The 17,966-nt window shown below is 36.6% G+C and overlaps 1 protein-coding gene and 1 long non-coding RNA gene across 3 annotated transcripts; one reads left to right on the top strand and one right to left on the bottom strand.

The window, feature by feature from the left end:
• The first annotated feature begins 310 nt into the window (after nt 1-310).
• Nucleotides 311-6,118, top strand: LOC129421881 (uncharacterized). Of its 2 annotated transcripts, none has more exons than XR_008637199.2 (3): nt 311-727; nt 820-955; nt 5,981-6,118. It is a non-coding gene; the product is annotated as an uncharacterized lncRNA (long non-coding RNA). The 2 variants fall into 2 exon arrangements; XR_008637200.2 differs by having other exon boundaries at nt 820-986; nt 5,981-6,117.
• msx1a (muscle segment homeobox 1a) lies at nt 5,846-7,325 on the bottom strand. The gene is made up of 2 exons (XM_055177457.2): nt 6,817-7,325; nt 5,846-6,345 (listed from the first exon to the last, which is right to left on the bottom strand). Exons 1-2 carry the CDS (start codon nt 7,160-7,162, stop codon nt 5,939-5,941), a joined length of 753 nt encoding a protein of 250 aa, XP_055033432.1. The 5' UTR covers nt 7,163-7,325; the 3' UTR covers nt 5,846-5,938.
• Between the last annotated feature and the right edge of the window lie 10,641 nt (nt 7,326-17,966).

Here is a 17,966-nt window from a genome sequence, read left to right as displayed (position 1 = left end):
TATACATCAAATTTCTTATTAAACCAGGAAAGGATTGCATTTATGTCTTACAGAACAATTCAGGTGCACTGCTCCATCTTGGTTTTTTCAACAGGATTGTGACCTGAAACTATGGGCTCTCTTTTTAACTTAAACCCACAGAGGAGCAGTATAAAAAGATGTACAATAAGCCCTCAAAAGGTTGATCAATCTTTACCTGATCCGAACACATAACAAATGGTCCCATTCCTATTTTTGTCTCATCAGATACATTGTATCCTCATCTTTTTATTTTTTACACTTGATGGACATTGACCCTTAACAAGTTAAGTCAGCTCAACTATACAAAATAAATAAAATTTGGGTCAATAAGAACAAAAAACATATGTTGTTTTTATGACCTGAACGAACTAAGAAAAGTGAAAAAGGAAAAAAACTGTTAAATACAAATTTCTTGCTGTGACCTACAAAGGGTTAAAATTATAGCGGTGTGATATAAACATTATATAAGAATTATGCAAACGTTTAATTATATTGTCGTTTATATTTCACCAGTGAGGAAATATTTGTGTGCTCCCTGTTTGTTGAAAGTTTTGTTTTGGTGCTTAGTCACGTGTCATTCACGGCTCAGGTGATTGGCTCAGAAGAGTTTCCAGATATGGTTCGTTTCCTGAAATTCCTCATTATGTGACCTGTTGCACGAATGGGCGTATATGAGGCGTTCAGCATGGAATAAAGTAGCGTAAAGGTGACTTGGCATAACTGCCCAAACAATAACTTTTGCAACTATACATTTTTGTAGTCTTCATGTAAATCTATTCCTGAAACTTGTCTTTGTAGCCTAGAGCAGGCCAAATTACACGGAGAAGTGATTTTCACTGTCACAAGCATACAGATAGATTGGCGGATGACGTTGTGGTTCACACGTGTACTTGATTCCTGCGTTTGGTGTCATACTGGAGCTGAGAGCACGCAGGTAAAGGCACACCCGCACCACTCTAACCCAGGTAAACACACTTTATCACATCACCACACTTAAAGACACAAAACAAAGATGACAGAAATTTAAGGGTTCAAATACGATTCAGTGGGTACCGTCAACTGGTTGCTTACCATCATTTATCATATATTCATCATTTATCACACTATAATATTTTCCTACTATGGAAGTTAGTGGTTACAATCAGCCGTGTGCTTACCATCATTTATCGAAATATCCTCTTTTGTGTTCATCAAAATAAAAACTCACACAGTTTGAAAACAACATGAGGATGAGAAAATGATGACAGAATTTTGATTTTTTTTTCGTGAACTAGGGCGCCACCTGGTGTCTGTAAACTGCATTGCGTGGACGTGCAAATCATGTTTCTGTCATGTCATAATTTTCTTTTTTTGCCTTTAAGAACAGTAAAGAGCAACAGTTTTCATAGTACACTGAGGTTTATTCTTTTCGTCATAATTCCTGTTTATTATAGTTTGTAATTTCTCTCTTCTCAGAAAGATGTGGTTAACCAGTTAAACCAGTTAATTATCGTGAACTGTATCAGCCAATTTGGCAATTATCGAATAAGCTTAAAGGTAAAAGTCACAAGAGACTAACAGCAGGGTTGCCCACTAAATCCCGACATTATATCTAATTAATTAATGAATGAGTACTCACGGCTTTTATCCGCATCAGATATGATATGTGACTGAAACGTTAGGGCTCTGTAATTGTTCATTTGTGCATTAGAATGGAAACACGCTAGAATCTTTGGTTTATTCTGAGCTTTAATTAATATTAACGCCACATTTGGTTTTGATAAACTCAAACTTTATCATTTTGCCCTATTTTTCCACTTTATACTGTGAACAAGTGAAGAGTTGCTCGTTATAGGACGTCATATAACTTTTTTTTAAGAATCAGAATCAAACAGTTAAAATTGATTAAGTGTTGTTGTGTGCTTGTTTTTCGAAAGTCTAATGAACTAATTTTAAAACTAAGACATTTTCATTATCATAGGCCTGTATCATGCTATTTCATTTTCAGGCAAATTTACGTCTTTTTTACTACTGCACTCTTTTAGGCCTAATAAATGTAGATTTAATTTAGATCCAAACATCTACCTGTAGGCTAATGCTTAAAATATGCATCACATGAAACAGTGTGCTATGTAGTATTGTCATGTTTTGGGTTTGTTTATGGATTACATTTTCCGACCCAGTGTTGCGTTGTTGTTTAGGTCTAAAAACCATGATCTCTGAAGTAACTGAAGAGACGTGTAGCAGTAAAAATAAACAAATTCCTGCAATTATATTATTACAGGTAATAAAATTTCGTTTTATATAATTAATATGTTTTTAATAAATGTGTTCTCTCAAATTTAGACGCATGCTGTTGGATAATAAATGAGTGTAGGGAAGGCTATTTGTGAATCATTATTCTTGTTTTTTTTACCCCAAAATACATGCTGTAGATTCATATTTTTTTATTTAACAGAGAAACACATTTGTAAGTCTGAATTGTGCAATAAAAACTACTATTAGCCTATTTCTCAAGTGATTTGTTATTGCTCTTAATTTTAGGTCTGAAATTATAAGGAGACGAAAAGTTTTTCAACAGTACATTAAGGGCCTGTTTCCTGGACAGGGCTTATCCTAGTCCCAGACCTTTTACGGAGATATCTTAACAAATATCAGTACCATTGTTTTAATGGCCAAGATGCACACCAGTATTGTTTTTTGTAGGTATGTCTGTGAAAAACTGCTTAAATGTCCTATAACTAAGGGCTAGTCCTGGATTTAGCTAAACCCTGTCCGGGAAACTGAGCCCCTACTGAAATAAGGTCAGATATCAAAAGGATAATTGCGGTATCATAATATTTTGTCACTGACAGAACATTTGGTTTTTCATTCATGATTACTGTTTTTCTTCTTGTTTTTTCTGTTTCCAGCTAACACCGCTAATAAAATATAAACTCATTTCAATGCGTCGCTAGAATCAAGTGTGCAGACAAATGTCTATTTGCTTTGTAAAATAATTAACTATCTACTGCAGTTGTTAATATCTTTGGTTTTGCAGTATAATTGAACGTGTTAAAACTGATGTGTGAACGAACGTTGGCAAGAATTATTTTTACAATATACACTAAACGTTGAGTTAAGTCATGTTGAGTTAAGTCAATGTGCTTCACATCTTTTAAACGTGACTTTAAACGGAAGAGGGCGCTGAAGCTAAACACAATAGAGCATCAGACATAAATCCTTTGAAATTATTGCATGTTTTCATCCAGATTTATTCCTTTATATACGTTGTGTATCATCCCATTGATGATTGAATCATTTTTGTATTTAATTGACACAACCTAGGAAAACACAAACGTATGGATATACATTGACTGTATTGTAAGTCGCTTTTGATAAAATATCTAAAAAATATAATTTTTATAAAGTTACATTTGTGTTCTCGCAAGTTTTTCTCGGCCCCGGTAATCAGAAGTAGAAAGTTTTGAGTTCTAATCCTGAATGTCAAAATATAACTGCATTAAATTGTATCAACATGTTGCTTTGACAAAGTCTTAGTTAAACAGTAAAGTGAATGCCTCATACAAGACAATTAAACATTTAAAGGAAAAAACTAAAAAAATCTGGGCCCCAAATGCTTAAATTGGCATCGAATGATTTTTTTTAATTTATTTTGATTTAAAATATTTGTTAGGCCTACTATTAACAAAACGCATGAACCGGGATTACCTTTGGAATTGTAAAAGTTGCTCAATTTCCTACATTATCGGATTTATGAAAAATTCGATTTTTAGTTTCAATGATTTTTGTTATTGATTTAATTTAGATATTTTTAGGCTATTTTTTATAAATAATATATTCGTCTAAGATATAAAATATCATAATGTAACGGGGTAGCCAACATAATGTTGGAAAGGGGGCTGAAAAGCCATCCCTGTTTGAATCTTTACATTTTCCTTCACGAAAGAATGACAGACGTGGCGCCAGAGAAATGAAGCGCTGATTCGCTTTGCAAACTTCCCGTTGTGATATTTTGGATGATAAAAACAAGTGACTTTTGTTTCCCTTTTAGCCTAGGGCGTGACGAGAGAGGGAGAGCGAGAGAGTAAAGAGCGGGACAGATCCCCCTCAGATCTTTTGTGAGAACTCTTCCCTACTTTCAGATTGCGCGCTCAGCCGTATGATTCTTATTGTCATTAGACCTTTTATTAATTACTTAAGAATCCGAGCAGAATGTTTTCAACTTAAGATCACCAGAAAGACACTCATTCTCTGAGCCTGCGGATATTCTTTTCTTATGAACTTTTTTTAACAAAAAAAAAACCGTTGAACTAAACACTTAACGTAACGGTCAAAACCGATCTTTATAAAATGCGCAATTGCCTTTTCGTCTCCGCTGTGTGTTAGGCCTACTGGAACATTATAAGTTTAACCCCTTGTCTCTTGTATGATACAGTTTCTCTAAGTTTGTCTGTGCGGTAATTTCATCCATTTAACAAGAGGATTGCAGTAGAATCATTTAAGGTAATTTCAAGTCCAAATCCGATCCGTAATTTGCCTAGCTTGTTCACAAGTGACGGTTTTGTAGATGTTGGTCTCTCCGAGGTCCAACGGCGCCAAGAAAATCTAAGTGGGTTATTTCAGGGCAATAAGCAACAGCTGTGGAAATAAGCTGCAGTCAGATGACAGTTTAAATACACGTTCACTGTGACACTCAAAGGCTGTCTGTTCTCCGTGGGGGCTTACATTTCTGCAAGAGATGATTTACTTTTGCCGTGTTTTGATGTTGGCCTTTGTCAACTAATCGATAGACCCAATTATGCCATACCGAACCAAGCCACGTGTCAGCAAATGTTTTCAATTTTCTTGTTCTGGGTGTTCTGCTTTTCCCTTACGAAAATTAAAACAAAACAAAAAAACATGGCTACTGCAGTAAAACTATGGTTTTGCTAATAGTACACTGTAGAAAATCAGCTGTAGTTATGCAGCTGTTTGCCAGTAACTTACTGTAGATGTAAATGCATGTTGTTTACAGGCAACAGTTTGTTTAAAGTTAAATGAACATTAGACATTAGGTATTTGTCATTACAGAGTAGAACTGTAGAGTAGCGGCCTCGTGCAGAGCATTCTGGGAACCAGAAATCCTCATCAACCTTTTTCTGTTTTTACCTTCAGATTTTGGTTCCCAGAAAGCTTTGCATAAAGTTGTTATTTTGTAGTTTGATTTTAAGGTAAAGACTTGTTAATGTTTACAGTTCATGCTTTGAACAAACTGTTGCAAGTAAATAACAAAAATATAAATCTACGTTAAGTAACTGGCAAACAGCTGCCAGAAATACTGTAATTTACTAATACTGAATTTTTAACGCGTAAATCATACACAAAAAATACTACACTTTTAGTAAGGAATGGTTCTGGTTTTAGTAGTTGCAGTTTTAATCTGACACCTTTATAGTGGTATCTTTTTTTTAATTTTAGGAGTAAAGGGCATAACATTTCTGGATCATCACACGGTGATATAAACGTGCACGTTTACATATAATTTTACAGAATCTGCCTCTGGACAATTTTTAAAGACAAGGAAACTAATAAAAAATTCAATTTATTGTTAATTTATTTAACAAATATATTCATAGTATAAAAGGTATTTTCATCCAAATGTACAATATTTTACAGTTCCCTTTCAAAGGGAATCATTAAAACAACAGTCACTGTTGTTTATTTTTTAAATGCTAGGTTCAAAACATTCATGAGTTTCATATACGCATTGCTATGAATGCAAATGTGAGATACGGACTGCTTCCACCCAACCTACCTTTGACTTATTACTATGTGAAAGTACAGGCCGTGTTAAATGCCACCGTTTGATTGAATCAGCTCCAATTTTATCTGAAGGGAATTGCTAAGAGCTGCAGCCAAAACAAACATGTCTGATCAGTCTGAGAAACAAGGTGTCTTAAGCTAAATGATACATGCTATATCCCATGTGCGTGTACAGTCCCATTGGAGTCATCGAGTGCCTGTGGAGCTGATGTGATCCGCTGTAGGCGGACACCTGAGCGCCCAGTGGAAACGAAATGCCGAAGGCCGGAGGAAGCATCGGCTTGGTGGCCATCTTCAGTTTCTCGAGTTCGGCCTCTTGGAGCCTCTTGGCTTTGGCTCGTCTGTTCTGGAACCAGATCTTCACCTGAGTTTCTGTTAGATTCAGTGAGCTGGAGAACTCGGCCCGTTCAGCGATGGACAGGTACTGTTTCTGACGGAACTTTCGCTCCAGCGCCAGCAGCTGCGACGTACTGAACGGGGTTCGAGGCTTCCTGTTGGTTTTATGTTTTCTTAGGGGACACGCGGGAGGACTGAGACGCCCTGAAGTGGATAAAACAACAAAACCTTAAGGTGATTGAAGATTAAACTGACCTGTTATGTTTTGGAGGCGTCTTACAAGTCCGGACTTTGTATGCCTCTTAAATATGTATTTTTATGCATAATTAAATATTAATACAATTGTTAAAATGTATTAAAATTGCATTGCAAAAATTAAGCATTGTATTCTCATTGGTTTAACCATGGTAATTGTAGTAAAACCACATAGCCACAAATTGACTGTAGCCTCATCACAACAACCATAGTTTGCCATGATATTTGAAGTAACTCCTTGTTAAACAATGTCTCCCACAGAACCAAGTTTATTTCATTTATATTAATTATACCCGTTGCTATAATTTTCCTAAAAGGTAATTTAAGACAGTAGGCTACTAATTTTTAGTGTTTAATCATGGTGGCGTCCAAATACAACTGCCCAATAACAATTTAAACATGAAACATTCATTAACTTACTGGGAGAGAAACGGGGATTTTGGATCCATGCACTCCGCTCCGCACACTCGGAGCTCTCTGCCTTCAGCGGCGCGTCTTCTTGCACTTTCAAAACGTCAATTGAGAAACGAACGGTGGACCGATCCGAATCTTGAGCGAGGGGGTGTGATGTCCCAGCATTGGAGCTGCTCGGTCTCCGGTCTGACATCAGGGCTTCAACGCTAAAGGGAAGAATCTTCGGTTTCTCTCCGTCGTCTTCCACACCCACTCCGGCATGCGTCTCTCCTTTAAGTCCTATAATTACGCGAGTATGATCCCCAGGTTTAAAACTAACATCTTCAGAAGACATGGCGACAACCGGGGCCATACACGAGTCACGGATCTGAGTTGTCCCGTCAGTGTGTGATGAAGGATTTGATGCTCAAAACATCATGGTGTTGAACTCGTGTGAGCTAATAACGCGCACATGATCCAATCAGAGGAGAGTGGGGAGGCGCTTCAAGTTTCTCTTGAAGTTTGACTGTTGTGTTGTGTCGTGTATTGTTATGCGTTGTTGTGCGGTGTAGTGCATAGAATGAAGCGTTAAATGATGAAGTGGCGTTATTGTGCTGAAAGGAAACCATTAACGGGTACCGGTGCACCAAGCATAATATTTTTTTTAGATTGTATCATAACAATACTGTTTGAGGTTACATGGTGGAAAATGTCTATGTTGTTTAAATTAGTCTACATTTTGCTAAATGACACAATTTTAACTAAAAAAGTGGTCGATTCCAGGATTTGAAACCCGTCGTTGGGAAAAATAAATGTAAAACCAAATTTATATCTAAAGGCAACGCAAGTCGTAGATCTGTTATAAGTCTGGACTCAAGACTTTAATTGTAAGATTCGTGATCGTTTTATGATGTCTCCCGATCTAGTTAATCGTTACATACAATCAATCAGCGGTGATTGGTGTCTTGTGGGTAATTACTGAGTTTTGGTGCCAGCAGCGGCGGATCAAAGCGCAGAGCCGCATGACATCAAAAATCACTTTCTTAACCATTGCACATATTTACTCACCTCTCCTCTGTACAAAGAGGTAGTGTCATAATAAGGAACACAAATGTTTAATATGGATTGTAATGATCTCGGCCTAATTCAGGGCTTCACTGTTGGAATTAAGAACTTTCTTTCTTGAACCAACTCACTACTTTCCTAAACTGTAATTGGTTGTAACTGATAAAATTACACGCAAGCATTTCCTTAATTTCACATCCGGCGCTTAAGCGGAATAAATCTGTAATTATGCTTGGAGACACTTAGAGCCCATTAGATGAAATGAGTGGCGCTGTGTGCTGTGCGCTTTGAAGTCTCGCGCTCTCACGCGCTGCAGGAATGTTTGATCCTCGCGCAGTAAAAAAGCTGCATAAACACAGATCTGCACACACGAAATACATTATAGCCACCAGCTCTTCGAAGAAAAAGAATGTTCTTTGTTGATCTCATTAACACTGTTACAGAGTAGTAAATATCTTCCTTTGTTTGTTTGTATTGGTACACAGTGAGCGCGAGCTTTGTGGGGACACAAAGTCGGGGGCAATTAGCATGCCAAACACTTTTAAAGGCAATGGTGTGCTGTGGAAAAGGTGATTACCATAGTTTTTTATTGAAATCTCACAGCAACAAATGAGGGCAGATCTGTAATACAAAGCGCATCTGAGCTTTGTTTAACTTCACAAACTCCACCTTTGATTCTGAGTCTAGAGGCAGGCACGTGAGACAAAGAGCCTTTGTCGTCTCGCTCCGAGAGTTGTCTTAACCCTTTTCATGCAGAGTCTGTCAATTCTGACTTAAAAGGCTCCGCGTATTTATCAAAAGACGGCGAGAAGGAGACGTTTGCCCCTATAGTGAAAACTCAGTGATTTGTCCCATCACAGTATGTTTAAACGCGCAAACGTTGTTCGCATACGTTCGTTGAGTCTTCTGGAATAAAGTTCTGGATTATGAGTAAGGGGATCACGACAGATGCGTTGATTGAGTCTTTACGCGAAGAGAAGAATGCGCGCGCTTGAAAGTTTTGATCGCAACATTATGATGCTGGTGAAGATGAAAGAGGCGGCTGTAGGAATCATTACACATAATGTCTCCTATTTCAAGGCAATTAGCGCAATCAGCCATAAAGCGCCACTCCATGCCTTACGGTTATTTAAGCTCCTAAATGCCGCAGTTTAGTTTTGCCTTCTCTCTAACCTCCGTTTTTTCGCTCTTTCTCTATTCCACTGCACCACGGTCAGTCGGTGATTGACAGATGACGTATTTTTCAATTGGTTATGTCAGTGAGTGACATCAGTATTTTTGTATGTACACAATTTAAAATTATTAAAGTAAGTTGAGTAAATATGCCCAAATGAATGCTTTAAGAACTTTTTTACATTTGTATTCCTGCTTCGTTTCAAGTATTTTGCTGGCCTTTGACATTGTACATATTGCGGATATTACGCATGGAAACACAATATGTATTTTTAATTTGGCAGTTTTCTTAGAGATTGACCTCTACATGACACTCTCTTAAGCACGCGACACTGTTTGAATGCGCGCATACACACTCCTGTAGGCGCGCTGGTACTGTTCGATAAAAGCGCATTACTCTGAATGAGCGCGTGTCTCAATTACCTACAGATGAAATTTAATTAGCGCTTAATACACACTGAGCTCGCTAATAACATTAATCTCAACTCAGTGAACTGAATAACGCACTTGATCTGCTCCTGCTGAGTGCTTAATAAAACCTAATGAGTTGCTTAATAAGCGGATAACAAGCTAACAAATCAAATACTGACACAATGTGGTAAATACGAATAATTTTGACACACCATCAAAACATTAAATCCACTTCACGCGTATCAAAAATAGAACTAATTAGTCTGATCTTTCTCAACAAGATAATTTATTTTATATTTACACAATTTTAAGGGCAACCAATGTATTTTTCCAGTATATATTGTGTATATTTGTCTTAGGCTATTTCAACAAAATGATGGATGAGATTGTAATCATTAATCTACCCATGAGAAAACTCCTCTCTTCTTTTAACCTTAATCTTTGTTTTATAAATAAAAAAAACCGTGACAATGGTTTATCTATATTATATTTAAAGTCAATTTTAAATCTAAAATTTCAATACAAATTTATGAATTTGTAGTTGAACCTTTGCCACGCAGTATTCAGGATAGCCTATATGAATATATTATTAGGCTATAATGTATTGTTGGTTATGTATGGGTTCTATGATGTGTCTGTTCCAAGAATAGGAATATGCACATAACATTTATGCAGTCACATGACATGAATCATTATGACTAGATACAGTAAGTTTTTCGCTTGTTCCTTGTGTGTGTCTGTGTGTGTGTGTCCGAACTAAATATGATGCTGAGTTTATTTACAACCTACAAATGTATAATTTAGCTGTTAAACAAGCAAAGCAACATAACCCGGAGCTTAAATCCCCTTTGATTACATGATGCAGTGCAGAAGCTCTGGTGGTCATGATAGCTCTATCAGATAAAGTCTAAGAAACCCTTAAAGGGATAATTCATCCAAAAAGGAAAATTCTGTCATCATTTACTCGCTCTAATGTTGTTAAAACTTCTTTGTTCTGATTAACACGAATGAAGATATTTTAAGGAATGCTTGTAACCAAACCGTTCTTGAGCCCCATTCACTTCCATAGTAGGAAAAAAGAATACTATGGAAAGGGATGGGGCTTACAAAGGGTTTGGTTACAAACATCCCTCAAAATATCTTCCTTCGTGTTCATCGAAATAAAGAAATTTATACAGGTTTGTAACAAAACTAGAGTGAGTAAATGATGATAGAATTTTCATTTTTGGGTGAACCATCCCTTTAATTAATGCAACAAGCAGTTTAACATCGAAAATACTGATACATTTTCTTCAGACTTAGCTTTTGATTTTTTTCTGTCAATAAATATATATTTATAAATATTTAGGCTACATATATTTTTGTAAATATAGAAATATTTCAGATTAAACATTAAATGCTTTGTCATAAATAAAACTTCTCCTAAATTATAAATAAATGTGAATTTACTATTTAATGTAGTCTTAGACACCCGGATTCCAACATTTCTAACTTGAATTTCTTATTATTAAAACGTTTTAAACCTCATGGGGATTTTTTCCCGTGTGGATTCGTTTCTGTAATTCTGTCTCTGTGGTAACGCACTCGACCTGCGGGCGTTTAATAACGGGTGCCCGTGACAGTTAAATGAAAATATCCCTCAGGAGTTCACTGACGTGCACGATTACCACGATAAATCTGCAACAGTACGTTTTCCGCTTCTGGTTTCCATCTGTGCATGAGGTCAAGTCGCCGCTATAGACGTTGATGAGCCCGTTAAAGCGCGATTGATTTCGGTTGATCTTCACGATCAGCTCGTAAGCCCCTATCAGTCCCGCCGCACATTGAGCGCGGGGCAGTTTGTCTCGCGGCCCGCAGTTTCGCGCGTTAACTGCCCCGCCTCTCAAACCCCACGCGCCCCATAATTAATTCCTCATTAGACAGCTCTTTATTGTTTAATTTGTGCAGTTCGTAATCAAATTGGGCAGATTAATTGCTACAAAATTTAGGAGTCTTGAAAAATGAACGGGTTTAATTTTCTTCGCTGTATTTCTGCCGCTATAAATTGTCCTTCTGTTAGCCAGCGGGCGGTTTTGTGCTCAGACGCCTCTGACAGATTCTCTCGCGCCTCGGTGAAGCCATTTAACAGAACTTATTAAAACGCCATCACAGCCATATATTTCTGTTACAGGCCTAATTGTAAAAGTCAGCACTACAAATTCACGTTTATCTGTGCCTGAGGTCTTCAGCTTTATAGAGAGAGACCGTAGGCCTGTGTATTTTTCTATAGTCTATAGTCTTTAGCCAGTTAGATACAGAATGAGCCTGTATTGACGCAGCGTTGACGTACAGGAACACATTTACTGTACTTCTACTGGACCTACAGTGATTGACAACAAATCTGACAAAAATTCAGCATTTTTTTGGTTGGATTTATTTTGTTAATTAAAATGTACTTTTTTAAAATCAATCTTACACACTGTAAAATATTTTCTGTAGTTATGCAGTAACTTAGATTTAAATGTATGTTTTTTTTACTGACAACAGTTTGTTAAAAGTTAAATGAATATTAAACATTAACATAAGTCTTTATCTTTACAGAATAAAACTATGAAATAACAGCCTCATGCAAAGCATTTTGGGAACCAGAAATTCTCATCAACCTTTTTCAGTTTTTTCAGTCAGATTTTGGTTTCAATGCTTGGCATGAGGGTGTTATATTATAGTTTTATTCAGTAAAGACAAAGACTTGTTAATGTTTACTGTTCATTAAACTTTGAACAAACCTTTGCCAGTAAATAACATACTACATTTAAATTTACAGTAAGTTACAGGCAAACAGCTGCCAGTAATACTGTAATTTCTACAGAAAAGTTTAACAGCAGCTAACACATGTACCGGCGGTTTCCCGGACCAGAATTAGCTTAATCCAGGACTAGGCCTTAGTTTAATTAGGAAATATAACTAGTTTTAACAAACATAAAGTAGTTAAAGTAGTTTTTAGTTTGGACAGCTCTTACATTTATTTTAGTCTAGGACTAGTCTAATCCATGTCCGGGAAACCGCCCCGTAGTGTCAATCTTACAGGCATAGGGATCAATTTAAATTTTAGTAAAAAAAATCTTTCATTTGTTGCAGATAAATGTAGAAATGTTATTTCAAACAACGTCTGTTACCCAGTCTCATTGAAGACATTTGAAGTGGTTGAAAGTTTCATGTTTTCCATATTATGAGCAGGTTTGTGTGAAGGTTTTGGGGTACATAAAAGTATCATTGTCTTAAAAAGAAAACGATTACATCTGTGAATCACACTAATAAAGATTCTGACAGAGTGCTGGAAGGGTTCAGACAATAAATAACATGAAATTACAGTCACAGCATACCTCATTAACTCTGTCATGTCACAGAAAGTTTTCTATTCTGTTCTGTTTAACAAAGTCTGCTGTTTTATGAAGTCTGAGTCAAACCAACGCACACACAGTGTGATGAACAAGCTTATGATGGCAAAGGTCAAGAGTGATTATGTCTGTATATATACACACACCGCTTTAAAAACACTCTGAAGTGAAAGCAAATGAAAGAGAGAAATATACAGCTGTGGATAAAAGCATGTGTATAATAAATCATTGCATTTAAAATAACTAGAAAAAACATATTCTTATCAATTATTTGTATGAATGATTCTAATGGTGGTCTTTTGATAAATTAAAGTCCCTGTGTATTTATTATTTTTTAAACCGAAATATTGAGAAATGCACAGGAGTCTCACCACCTTTTGGTTCTGATTCATTTCAGTTCAGATGGCAGGTTCACAAAGAGTGAAGAATAAGAGATGTAAATCTCACATACAATAAGACACATTTATTATCCTTAGCAGTTAAACGAAATCATTTTTCAGTATGAAGATAATATTATTTCCGTTCTTTCGGATTTCAGGGAAGGGCAAAAGAAATTTAGAATCCAGTGATTTACAATCTGAATGAATTATCATTAAAGATTACCATATTATATACATTTACTGCACTTTTCTGCCCATTGCTTAAGAAGTTTCCATGGTGACAAAAAAGTCGATGGGACCAACTCATGTGTGTACCGTCCTCTTCATCACATGGTCTTCTACTGTGTCCGTCCCTGATGACAGCTCGGCATTACTGCATTGAATTGCTCAGTAATACGCATGCACGCACGCACACACACACTTACACGTATGTGGGTCAGCAGTCAGGGCAGTTAAAATAAATGAAACATGTTTCTTCTGGTTTGTTATTGTAACTCAAGCTGATAAACGCCCATGACTGAGTGCTGGAGACTGTTTATATTCTCACCCTCAGTGCACAATTACACACCTCACTGACCTTGACAACAGCATGGACTCATTTTCCTGACATTACTTTGTGTGTATATTTACTTACCTATACTTTAACAACAAAATCGTCTCCAGAAGTGAGTTAAATCGCAGCCATGACGTCCTCAATTGTAAAATGATTCATAAATAATGTTTTTGTAAGTGTTCTCTTAGTCTTTCAATTGGTCTGTGTTTATTTCAAAGTACAGTAAAAGTCTATGGTGTATTCTCACATGCGTGTATGTCCACCAGTGTATATGTGTCTGTGTGTGTAAAGTGCTTTTAGGAGGGCAGTAATAAAATAACTGCTGCTATTTACATGTTCACTCTTTGTGGTTTAAAAATGTTTGATCATGTCAACACAAACATACTAAAAGCAATAAAGACAGCAAGTGTCAAAATTTCTTTCTTTCGGTCTCTCTTTCTCTTCAGCAGATGAAACCTGCACTATGACATTGGGGATAAGAGATCATTTTGCAGCCTGATACTACAATCGTTTAATTTCTTTTCCATTTATCTACATTTATTAAAAAGAAAAATACTGAAATATCATATATACATTCACGCAAATATTCAGACCCATTGCAACAACACACATAATTTTGCCCAGGTGCCTCTCATTTCCCTTTAAACCTCATTCACACAGCACTTTTTTTCAAGAAAATTTCCGTAAAATTGTCAGAGAGGCTTCTGTGTGAACACACACGCGTCCCGTAAATGTTCTGGGATTGTTCCCATAAAGAGGACCTCGTAACATTGCCGCAACATTTACGGAAAGCGCTGTGTGCTGACAACAGACAGAAACAATGCCGTAAGGGCCGTGCCATCGCAACAAGAAGTTATGGTTCAGCTCTTTGACACAGGGATTTAACGCAGATCAACATTTACGACGAGAAATGTCGGCAAACTGGACTGAAGCAGAGATCAGGGAGCTCGTCATATCCACGCTGAAAATGAGATCATTCACCAGCATGACAGAACAGCGCATCACATGCTCCTTATGATCTTAAATCATAAGCTAAAATACTTGCCTGTGGTTTCTCGAGAGCGATAATAAGTAAACTTCTGACGCTGTGGAAAAAACCTATCAAATGGCAAGATTTTAAATACGTAAAGTGTCTTTAGTATGTGTGTAAATGCAGGCATAGATTCCGGATAATCCTTGGCAGTGGGTATGGAGCAAAAATCAAACAATCCCGGACAAATCCGTGCTCCAGAGATCCTGTGTGAAGATGGGACAAAGGACAACCATCACTACAGCCCTTTACCCATCTGGGCTTCTCCTCTCCTCAGTGCAAAATGCAGAAACGCCTGCTTGGAGTTTCCAAAAAGGCCTTCAGGTGCTTTTGTGCAAACTTTCATGTGTTTTGTACTGAGGGAAGACTTCTGGACACTCTGCCATAAAGCCCACGTGTGGCATTTTTAACCGTAAAAACATTTTTTCATATTTAGCATTAAAATGTTCTGCACCACAGATGTTTCTCCTAAGAAAAGACCATGGGATCTTTAAGTGTCTCCAAGTTTCAGAAGAAATCTCAAAAGCCAGCTGTTTAAAAGACATCAATGGTTTTAAAAATATAGGTGCTACATGATGACTTAGAAGAACTCATTTTGGCTATATTGCATAAAGAACCTTTAATATCCCAAGAACTTTTCTGTTTCACAAAAGGTTTCTTTGTGTGGTGGTTAAAGGTTCTTTAGACTGAAAAAATCCTTAACACCTTAAGATCAAGGTTTGAGCTCAAGCATTTTAAGTAGTTTTTTTTACTGCATATTTGTTTAATTTCACCAACCTTTTTAGTATAAATGTGTGAGACGGCTTTACTGAAACACATCATCTGAGCTGTGAATGAGTTATACACCTTATTCAGTCCGTTGCCATGTTGATTCCAATACGAGTGGAGGATTGTGAGGATGGACAAACCTATTGTTTTGTATTAGGATGCTGATCATTCAGCCTTCAAAACACAGAAAATACATCATTTTAGAAATTTCCGAAGAAAATTACTGCTGGAAATCTGTTGCTAATCGGATGTGTGGAACTAGGTGGTCTAAAGTGATCAAACACTTTTACAATCACCACCAGCCTCACTTGCATTTAAAATACACTTATCTAAATGACTCTGTTATTGCTGTAGTTATAGTTTGGTTGCTCAAATATTTGTTTTGAATTTAGTTTCATTCATCCCTTTTCTTACAGTCCTTTTCCAGACAGTTTGATGATACGATAGACCCAAAGGTGTGTTTGTTTGTGTAAGTTGCTGTGTGTTTGCGGCTGTGATATTTCTTGTGGGTTGTTTAGCACGTTTTATTTATCCTTCCTGAGGAAATCATTTGTAATTTTAGTGTTGAGCTCTGAGTCTACTGAGACACAATCCAGTGTTATTTATTTATAGTGGACATTTTTAAGATCAATCTCTGCTACTCCCTTTAATATGGTTGAGTTACAAGAGATAAAACGGTACATTAACCGTATGCATGGCACAAGTTCTTAGTGACAGTTCTGAGTTCAGATTTGTAGCCTTGTCTCTGCAAGGTAAAACCTTGGATTAACTGATTTGAGATCAGAATAAACTGGTCATCAGGCTCAGATATACAGAAGCTGCTTTGAAACATGATCAAGTTTGCTGTATTTATGCAGCAGTTTGCCAGTAACTTACTGTAGATTGTTCATGCTTTGCATGAGGCTGTTATTTTAGTTTTATTCTGTAAAGATAAAGACTTGTTAATGTTTAACATTCATTTAGCTTTGAACAAACTTGTGCCAGTAAATAACATAACTTTAAATCTACAGTAAGTTACTGTAAAAAAACTGTAATTTCTACAGATTTTTTGTGTACAGTATCATTTATTCTCATTTAAACAGAATGGTTTGTGTATATGAATATGAATTCTTCATGTTCTTTCTACCATAGGTGGTTTGCAAGTGTGGATATAACCAGGTCTCTAGTAAAGGAGATTTAAAAAAAAAAAAAAATCACTGTGTCTCTGTGTGGTTATGATAAAGTTTGATTTATGCTGTTGTGGCATTTATGATCGGATCCAACACACACATCTCTCTGCTGTCACATGATTACATACATAATCAAAGCTCCTCTCTGCAGTTTAGGATGTAAAGCTTCAATGAAACATGAGGTTGAACATAAATTTATGGCCCATCAGCTGGAGAGGAGTATATGCCCAGACCAGACAGCTGCAGAGGAGCACCGTAATCCAGAGCACCAGGACCTGGGATGCTATGCAATTAGCTTGACCTGTGATAGGCTGATATGTAGCTGAATTAATTGACAGACCTCTTAAAATCTACAAATCAGGCAATCTCAGTGGATGACACCACCACATGACTCAACATCAGCGACGCCCTGCCTGTTTGGCTATATATGATAATTGTGCAAATAATGGAGCGTCAACATAGGAGGAGCAGATAAAAACAGTAGAAAATCACAATCATGTTCACCACCATAGGAATTGTAACGATTAAGGTTTGTTTTCATTTTAGTCCTGTTATTTCACATTTATAAGTTATTTCACATAAGAAATGTTTACAGAAAGTTTGCAAAACATAATTTTGAAAAATAACCCAGTTGTATGTGCTTTTATAAGATTGAAACAGATGTTTGATAAAACAGTATTAATCTGTTTTTATCTCTCCCAATCTTCTTGAACCATTTGTCAAATTCACAGTGAATCACCCACACACAGGACTGTCTGAAGTCAGTGGTTTGTGTGTGGTTGTGTTAATGTGGTGGGAGGCTCCATAGTGTGTTTGTCTGAGGGTTTTTTGTGTGTTGTTGTCACTGATGTCATTGTGTGTTAATGTGTTAAAGAAAGCATTAAAATAATATGTTAAATTGTTCTACATAGAAGATAAATATTATCCAGAGACGTTTTACATGTCCATTTACAACATAAGATGCCTTAGAATGAAATTGTCTATTATTACCTTATTCGAAAGGGTCATGAATAGCAATGTTGAGCTCTCTGCTGATTGGCTGTTTCACAAAGCAGTTCAGTTCAGTAGCTCTGTGTGTGTGTGTGTGTGTGTGTGTGTGTGTGTGTGTGTGTGTGTGTGTGTGTGTGTGTGTGTGTGTGTGTGTAAACAGACCTTATGTTAAAGTCTGTATCAGATGAAGAATTTAAGGAATAATCAATTGTTTGGAGATTGTTTATGGATATTTCTGATTTGTTAGATTTTTCAGTATGG

The sequence above is a fragment of the Misgurnus anguillicaudatus genome, chromosome 16 (assembly GCF_027580225.2).
Source record: "Misgurnus anguillicaudatus chromosome 16, ASM2758022v2, whole genome shotgun sequence".
Lineage (NCBI taxonomy): Eukaryota > Metazoa > Chordata > Actinopteri > Cypriniformes > Cobitidae > Misgurnus > Misgurnus anguillicaudatus.
Note: the sequence above shows the minus strand (reverse complement) of the source record. Positions and strands in the feature narration are given on the sequence as shown.